This window comes from Phocoena sinus, chromosome 3 (assembly GCF_008692025.1).
Source record: "Phocoena sinus isolate mPhoSin1 chromosome 3, mPhoSin1.pri, whole genome shotgun sequence".
NCBI classification, from domain to species: Eukaryota; Metazoa; Chordata; class Mammalia; order Artiodactyla; family Phocoenidae; genus Phocoena; species Phocoena sinus.
Window position 1 is genome coordinate 52,146,205 of NC_045765.1, and position 9,736 is coordinate 52,155,940.

Genomic DNA, 9,736 nt, shown 5'->3' on the forward strand with positions numbered 1-9,736 from the left:
AGATACACCGAAATAAAGATGTTGAGTGGCTTATATACTATGCATAGTGTAACCCAGTGGTGGCAAACTTTCTGTAAAAGGGCAGATGGTAAATGTTTTCAGCTTTGCATACAGTGTCTGTCAGTAGTACTCAAACTCTGCCCCTTGTGACGTGACCACAGTCGTCAACAATACTTACGGAGAACAGGCATGGCTATGTTTCAGTAAAACTGTATTTACAAAAACAGGCTGCAGGTAAGTGGGTCATTGCTGACCACTGCTTTACCCAAAAGAAAGCTGAAGCAGCTACATTATTATCAAAATAGACTCTAAGGCCCCCCAAAACAGTTCTATATTTAAAGATACTCATTAGATAAAGCATTCTACTCACCAGGAAAATAATTCTGAATATATGGCCCTGAACTACATAAAGCAAAAATCCCAAGGACTACTGGGGGTAATTTGGAATGGATGAAATTCTTTTAAATATAAATACTGAATAGGATTTCTCCCCTAATTATTTTTAGAATGAGGACAACCAGCAGGGAAAAAAATTGATAAATAAGCAGTCATTATTTTAAAAATTAGCAATAACTAGATTATTTGTAATATAATAATGTGTAAAAATTAACCCACTTTAAACATGGCAGTGATAAGAGTATCACTCCTGATTAAGTGGCCTTCATTTTCACACTAACACTGACATCTCTTAAGTGTCGACTTTGCTTTATGGAATCAGGACGTTTTCATATGAATTCTTTGGTCTAATCCTAACCAAAATCCTATGAGTGATATACCACATTAAAAAATGAAGGATAAAAGCATATGATCATCTCAATAAATGTAGGAAAAACATTTGACAAAATTCAACATCCATGGGAGGGAGATCCAAGAGGGAAGAGATATGGGGATAGATGTATAGCTGATTCACTTTGTTACACAGCAGGAACTAACACACCATTATAAAGCAATTATACTCCAATAGAGATGTTAAAAAGAAAAATTCAACATCCATTTATGATAAAAACTCTCAACAAACCCAGTATAGAGATAGGGTACCCGAACATAATAAAGGCCATATATGACAAGCCCACAGCTAATGTCATACTCAGTGGTGAAAAGCTGAAAGCTTTTCCTCTGAAATAAGGAATGAGAGACAAGGATGCCCACGCTAGCCACTTCTAGTCAACCTAGTACTGGAAGTTCTAGCCAGAGCAGTTAGGCAAGAAAAAGAAATAAAAGGCATCCAAATCAAAAAGGAAGAAGTAAAACTCTAACTGGGGTCTGCACATCCTGGGTGGTCTAATTATTACTGCCTGTTTAATTGTAATCAATAAAGCTATTTGAAAAAAATTTTTTTAAGAGTTGTAAAACCCTCACTATTTGCAGATTATCTAATTTTATATATAGAAAACCCTAAAGATGCCATCCAAAAAAACTGTTTGAACTAATAAATTCAGTGAGGTTGCAGGATACAAACTCATTTTACAAAAAATTAAGAAAATAATTCCATTTACAGTTGCATCAAAAAGAATAAAAAACATAGGAATAAATTTAACCAGAGGTAAAAGACTTGTACGCTGACAACTAAGACGTTTCAGTGAAAGAAACTGAAAGAAATAAAAATTAAATGGACATTCTGTGCTTATGTATTGGAAGAATTAACATTGTTAAAATGTCCATACGGTTCAAAGCAATCAACAGATTCAGTGCAATCCCTATCAAAATTCCTATGGCATTTGTCACAGAAACAGAACAGACAATCCTAAAATTTGTATGGAAGCATAAAAGACCCAGAATAGCCAAAGCAATCTTGAGAAAGAAGAAGAAAGCTGAACACACGCCCTGGTTTCAAACTATATTATAAAGCTGTAGTCACTAAACAATATGGTACTGTCATAAAACCATTCAAATTGAGAGCCAAGAAATACAGCCGTGCGGATACTGACAAAGGAGCCAACGGTATACAATGGGGAAACGACAGTCTCTTCAGTAAAGATGTTGGGAAAACTGGACAGCTACATGCAAAAGAACGAAACTGGACCACTATCTTACACCATACACAAAAAATAACTCAAAATACATCAGACTTGAACATAAGTCCCGAAATGATAAAAGTCCTAGAAGAAAACATGGGCCGTAAGCTCCTTGATTGTCCGTCTTGGGGTTGATTTTTCGGATTGGACACCATAAGCCAAGGCAACAAAAGCAAAATAAACAAATGAGACTATATCAAACTAAAGAGCTTCTACACAGCAAAGGGAACCATCAACAGAATGAAGAGGCAACCTACCAAATGAGAGGAAATATTTGCAAATCATATATCTGATTAGGGTTAATATCCACAACATACAAAGAACTCATACAACTCAATGGCAAAAAAACAAATACCCTGGTTTTTAAAATGGGCGAAGGACCTGAACAGACATCTCACAAAGACATACAAACAGTCAACAAGTACATAAGAAGGTGCTTAACATCATTAGTCATCAGGGAAATGCATGCAAATCAAAACCACACCTTACATCTATTAGAATGACTATTATCAAAAAGCCCAAAGATAACAAGTGTTGGCGAGGGTGTGGAGAAAAAGGGGACTTTTGTGCACTCTTCAGGTAATGTAAATTGGTGCAGCCACTATACAAAACAGTGTGGAGGTTTTTCAGCAAATTAAAAATAAAACTACTGTATGATCCAGCAGTTCCACTTTGGGGTATTTAACCATAGGAAACAAGATATGGAAAAGAGAAGTGCACCCCCACGCTCACTGCAGAATAATTTATGATAGCCAAGATATGAAAACAGCCTAAGTGTCCGCTGATGGATGACTGCATAAAGAAAATGTGGTATATATTTTCGCTGGAATATTACTCAGCCATAAGAAAGAATGAAATCTCATCATTTGCAACAACGTGGATGGGCATTATGCTAAGTGAAATAAGTCAGAGAAGACAAATACCATATAATCTTAGTTGTATGTGGAATCTAAAAACAAAAGCTCATGGACACAGAGTACAAACTGGTGGATACCAGAGTTGTGTGTGTGTTGGGGGGGTGGGTGTTGACGGATGGGAGAAATGGGTGAAGGGTTTAGAGAGTACAAACTTCTAGCTGTAAAATAAATAATTCATGGAGATGTACAGCAGGGTGCCTACAGTTAATAATATGATACTGTATATTTGAAAATTGCTAAGGGTAAAATCTTAAAAAGTTGATCACAAGAAAAGTTTTGTAACAATTTATGGTGATGGATGTTAACTAGACTTACTGTGGTGATCATTTCGCAATATATACAAATATTGAATCATTGTGTTACACACCTGAAGTTAATGTAATGTTATATACTAATTATATCTAAATTTTTTTAAATAAAAAAATTTTTTTTAATTCACTGAGAAAGAGTAGGAAACGGGTTCAGGGAGGTTATACTCAAGTCCACAGGGCAAGTAAGAATGAAAAAGACTTCCTTCTCCTGAACCCACTGTTTTTCCTCTATTCCAGCATTTTCTAAGATGTCAGCAGCAATGAAGTTTAAGTTTGGGAAACAATGTGTTCCCCTCCCTGGACAGTGCATCATTATAGCTCTGAGAAGTCCTGAAATCCAGAAATCTGCCTAACTTTGTATTACACACTCAGTTTTGTTAAATTCTGACCATCAAATCCTTTTTTTCCTAATCATCATTAACACAGAACCAGAGTTCCTAGGAGCACACCTTAAGAAATGTTAGCATGCACAAAAGTTATAATCTCTGCAAGACTAAGTGAAACCATGGTTAACAGTCTGTTCACAGTCCCTCTTACTGGTATCATTTTTTGAAGAGTAGTGTAAAAAACTGATTTTATACCAACTTTATGATCCATGAGGTATCTTCTATGTTTCTGTACATAAGGAAAGGCAGATATATTTGCTCCCCAGTAAGGCGTATGTATAAGCCACATAAAAAATCAAGTTTCTTTTTAGATTGGAATTGTACCAACTCAGTATGTTAACACATTAATAAAATGTATTGCATGCTGATTTTAAGGTCCTAATTGACTGGTGATATCACAGATATTCCAAGATGTAATTGGAAGAATAAACACTGTTTCGTTGAAACTGTCTATGTCTGTACTAGAATTAAACTCAAGGGCAGAATGACAGTCATTGTATTATTCATTTGGTCTTCAAGTTAGCTTTGTGAACTAGGGGGGAAGGTGTGTACCAGCTCCATTCATAGATGAGAAACAAACTGATAAACCCAAAGTTAAGTCTTCCAATTTTCTATTATCCCATATTCTCTCAGGGCTGTATTTTCATAATCCTTCGAAAATGCTTATGTTTCAATGGAGTGCATTAACAGATAGACTATGTAAACCATGAAATGTGCTACTACTAATAAATGCCCTACTTGCATAAATGAAAAGTTATCACAAGAAAATGCTTTAATTGCTTACATCTTAACCTTTTAGTTCCTAAGGAAGGTTTGAAGAGTCAAGAGCTATTTGATGAAATTAGAATGACCTACATCAAAGAGCTAGGAAAAGCCATTGTCAAGAGGGAAGGAAACTCCAGTCAGAACTGGCAGCGGTTTTACCAACTGACAAAACTCTTGGACTCCATGCATGACGTAAGTGTCAAACAAAAATCCACATATCAAAAGAGATATAAAGTATGTCCTGATTAGTGTATATAATTGTATACCACTAGTTGTTGGGGTTTTCTTTCTCCCATTTATCGATTTTCGTGATGGTTTGATTTCAACCTATAAAGTTCAGTTTGACACACATTTCTCCTAAGGCCAATTACGAAATACTGTTTCATCTAATTATGTGCATCTATCATCATGATGCTAGTACAGAATTCAACAGCACTATTTTTTTTAAAGGTAGAATTCCTTATTTTTGTATGAATTTATCCAGTAAGTTCGAATGTGTCCTTCATATACTATGGTACTGCAATTCTTCACGAAATACTTAATTCCATATAATTCTATATACAATTAAAGAAATTCAAAGATTTTTGGTACCTGAGTGCTCATTTAGGTAAACTTCTTTTTCACCTGGGGAATTCCAGCAGAAATTGGTATATTCTAAGTCAGAAATTATAAAAAAAAAAAAAAAAAAATAGAGGCCAACAACAAGCATGAGATATCCCTACTGCTAATTTTTTAAGACTGTTCATTACTATATATTCTCTTGCAGGTGGTTGAAAATCTCCTTAACTATTGCTTCCAAACATTTTTGGATAAGACCATGAGTATTGAATTCCCAGAGATGTTAGCTGAAATCATCACCAATCAGATACCAAAATATTCAAGTGGAAATATCAAAAAACTTCTGTTTCATCAAAAGTGACTGCCTTAATAAGAAAGGTTGCCTTAAAGAAAGTTGAATTTATAGCTTTTATTGTACACACTGTCAATCTGTCCTGTAGCAGTTTTTTCTTTTTTGTTTTTGTCTGGTTTTGGTTTTTGTTTTGTTTTAAATACGCACTACATGTGGTTTATAGAGGGCCAAGACTTGGCAACAGAAGCAGTTGAGCCATCACTTTTCAGTGATGGGAAAAGTAGAAAGTGATAGTTGGTGGATCCCAGAAATTAGAAACAATAACATGGGGGTAAGCTCCACTTTCAGAGAAGGATGGCACCTAAACCACCAGTGCCTGAAGTCTGCGTGATGAACTTTCTGCTCATACTTTTCACAGTTGGCTGGACAAAATTTTCTAGACTTTTTGTTGGTGTACTTTCCCCTGTATAGTTAGGATAGCACTTTTTGATTTATGCATGGAAACCTGAAAAAAGTTTACAAGTGTATATCAGAAAAAGGAAGTTGTGCCTTTTATAGCTATTACTGTCTGGTTTTAACAATTTCCTTTATATTCAGTGAACTATGCTTGCTCATTTTTTCTTACATAATTTTTGTATTCAAGTTATTGTACAGCTGTTTAAGATGGGCAGCTAGTTCATAGCTTTCCTAAATAAACTCTAAACATTAATCTTCTGTGTGAAAATGGGTTGGTGCTTCTAACCTGATGGCACTTAGCTATCAGAAGACCACAAAAATTGACTCAAATCTCCAGTTTTCTTGTCAAAAAAGCTCATATTTTGTACATATCTGCTTCAGTGGAGAATTACATAGATTGTGCAAATTAACCGTCCTAACTGGTGTAGAGCACCTAGTCCAGTGACCTGCTGGGTAAACCATGGATTACAAAAGACTAATTTAAAAAAATTTAAAAATAAAACTACCAAGAGGCCCTGTTTGTACCTAACGCCCTATCTCTGCAACGGTTAGATGGCAAGAAAGTTGGTAAACTGTCTTTCAGGACCTTTTGTTGTAGTTCGTATAACTTCTTAAAAGTTATGATTCCAGATAACCGGCTGAAACACAGCTGAGAAGATTTTAATCTGTCCAAGTAATTCCTCCCACTAAACTTTACGCGCCCCCCCCCCCAAAATCTGTAATATGGCAAAAGTGGCTAGACACCCATTTTCACATCCCCATTTTGTCACCAATTGGTCTTTCTTTCCTGGGGGTACGGGAAAGCTCAGCTACTGATTTTTCTGATTTAGGACTATATGTCAGACTTCCGTGTTCGTAAGACTATACATCCCTTACATCCTTATGTGTGCCATGGAGTTCAACAAAAGTCATGTGAATTTCTCCTCCTCACTGTTGAGAATTATCATTTTAAACAAGATAGAAGCTGTAGTAGCCCTTTCTGTGTGCACCTTACCAACTTTCTGTAAACTCAAAACTTGTATTTACTAAGCCACAAGAAATCTGATTTCTATTCAAGGTGGCCAAATTATTTGTGTAATAGAAAACTGAAAATCTAATATTAAAAATATGAAACTTCTAATATATTTTTATATTTAGTTATAGTTTCAGATATATATCATATTGGTATTCACTAATCTGGGAAGGGAAGGGCTACTGCAGCTTTACATGCAATTTATTAAAATGATTGTAAAATAGCTTGTATAGTGTAAAATAAGAATGCTTTTTAGATGAGATTGTTTTATCATGACATGTTATATATTTTTTGTAGGGGTCAAAGAAATGTTGACGGATAAACCTCTATGATTTATAATGTGTGCGAGCATTCATACAGGCAGCAGTGGGCTCAGAAACCAAACAGGTCTGCTCTAGAGGAAGAGGGAAATGGAGACTGGCCCTGTGTGCTGTGAAGGTTCGCGAGGCTCCGTCCCATTGAGGTCAGAGAGGAAGTAACCCTCTGCCTCCCAGAATGGCCACCCTTCTCATTCCAACAGTGAGTCTGTCCGCGCAGGTTTAGTTTACTGAACCTCCCCTTGCGCTAAAGTGTGTAATCAGGGGACAGAAAGGCGGTGCTTACACACCTACAGGCACCATCATGTACAGCCTCTCCAACAGTTTAATAAAAACAGAGGCTTTAGAAGTTTGGCAATAATACGCATAGAGGTACCAGCAATATGTAAATAGTGCAGAATCTCATAGGTTGCCAATAATACACTAATTCCTTTCTTTCCTTACAAGAGTTCATTTCCAAATGAGGACATGTTTATGTTTTCTTTGAATGCTTTTTGAATGTTCTTATTTTTCGGTATTTTAGAGAAATTATTTAATAAAAAATGTAATCATTTGCTTTTTGAATGCTCTCTAAAAGGGGCTATTCTTTTGTAATTGTTTAAATTGATCTCAAAGTATTTTTAAATGGTTTGTAACCCAGCTGGATGTGAAATTTTTGGTGCCTAAGAAATACCGCTTGAATATTATCATCAGCGACAGTGTTACGTTTCAGAAAGAGCTTCTGAAAGATAAATTATTATTCATTTATAGAACGCTGCAGAAAGCACATCACACGGGAATCTGGACTTTAGCCCCAACGACCTTGGCTCCCCCAAAATAGAGCTCAGTGAATAAAAGATATGTGCACTTTGTGGTTAAAAGGAAATGGACTGACACTCATAAAACTATAGGAGGCTGTACATTAAATGGAAAAAGAAGCTGTGACAATTTAGGATATGTGGGAAAGAAGAAATTTACCTGAATTATGTGTGAGTATAATTATGGATTTAAGTGAAGAAAGCTATGGTGCTATTTGAAAGCAGCTTCATCTTCTATGTATGTGGTATCTTGCCATCCCAAGCTGTTGACGTTTGTAGTAATTTCAGCGAGAGGTGACGTGCCTAGGTGACTCACAACAAATCTTGAAAAGTATTTTTAATTACTGGTGGAAAAAAGTGACCCTCTCTGTATTTTTAGGCCTTGCTATGGGATACTATACAAGTGCTTTGGGATATGTATACCCAACTGTCTAAAACTATGAGGGAACCCTAAAAGAGCACCTTCCTTCTCCTGGAAAAAAAAAAAAAAAAGACACCCCAAAAGGAAAACTAGCATGATTAGTGTTTATGAAGAGCTTAATATTTAGCATAGGATGAGCTCTGGATATGCATATAAAGGAAAGCCAGCCTCACTTCAGAACTGGGGGATGGGAGAATGAGCAATTCCAACCTCACTTATCTGTCTACACAACCTATTATCGTAAGTCTTACCATTTTAGTTCTCTGTTAAATATCCTAAAAGTACATCACCATGAGATAAACAATATTATTATACTTGGATCTGATAGAAGTCAAGAACTGTGGCAGCCCTCAGTGAGATTTTGATCTTGGTGGATCACCCAAAAGACTGTAGCTGTAGAAGAAAGTGTTTTTCTGTACCTGGTTTGAGAATTGGAAGAGAAAATAAGAGTGTAAGGAGGACATGTTAACCACTTGGAATGGAAGTTCATCGTTTTCAGTCAGCCTGGTCCACCAAGGATTAGTTACCAGGTTTTTGGGAAAGGATTACCTTCTCTCTAGAAAATGCCTGAAAGAAGGATTTTATTTTCTGATGAAAGGCTGTATGAAAATACCCTCCTCGAATAACTTGCTTAACTACACATAGATTCAAGTGTGTCAATATTCTATTTTGTATATTAAACAAATGCTATATAATGGGGACAAATCTATATTATACTGTGTATGGCATTATTAAGAAGCTTTTTCATTATTTTTTATCACAGTAATTTTAAAATGTGTAAAAATTAAAACCAGTGACTCCTGTTTAAAAATAAAAGTTGTAGTTTTTTATTCATGCTGAATAATAATCTGTAGTTTAAAAAAAAAGTGTCTTTTTACCTACGCAGTGAAATGTCAGATTGTAAAATCTTGTGTGGAAATGTTTAACTTTTATTTTTCATTTAAATTTGCTGTTCTGGTATTACCAAACCACACATTTGTACTGAAGTTGGCAGTAAATGTTAGTTAGCCATTTACAGCAATGCCAAATATGGAGAAACATAATAAAAAAAAATCTGCTTTTTCATTATATGACTCCAACATGCTTTTGTAGAACTCATGCAGTTCCAATTTTCCTGCTTTTTTCCTCCCTCTTCTACTGAAGGTGGAGTTACCACTTCAGGAAGCTTAAGATGCTAAAGTGGACATTTAAATGTCAATGTGGCAATGGTTACACGCTAATATGGCAGAAATTCAAAATGAGCTTAACCCTGGCTTCAAAGACCCGAAGACCGTCCCATCTATGCCTCAAATGGTCATGTACCAACTACTGCAAAGGCTGTTAAGGGAAGGAAGAACTCACTCACTCCTAAGCCTTCAACTATAACAGTCTTTCTTTATCATGAAAATGATATTTTATGTAAATAAATGTATTTATCTAGTCAAAATTCTTATCTTAATTTCAAATCGGCTTTCTTCAGAAAAGGACATAAACATTTAGTAAATATAGC

At 35.6% G+C, this 9,736-nt stretch overlaps 1 protein-coding gene across 8 annotated transcripts in view; it reads left to right on the forward strand.

Moving 5' to 3' along the window:
- The window catches only part of NR3C1 (nuclear receptor subfamily 3 group C member 1), a 124,133-nt gene extending 114,821 nt beyond the window's left edge, over positions 1 to 9,312 (forward strand). For all 8 annotated transcript variants that reach the window (XM_032627451.1, XM_032627445.1, XM_032627444.1 and 5 more), the window contains exons 8-9: positions 4,429 to 4,586; positions 5,161 to 9,312. In XM_032627451.1, the coding sequence (XP_032483342.1) occupies positions 4,429 to 4,586; positions 5,161 to 5,313 (311 nt within the window). In that variant the 3' untranslated portion in view covers positions 5,314 to 9,312. The remainder of the gene's footprint in view (positions 1 to 4,428; positions 4,587 to 5,160) is intronic.
- The last annotated feature ends 424 nt before the right edge of the window (positions 9,313 to 9,736 follow it).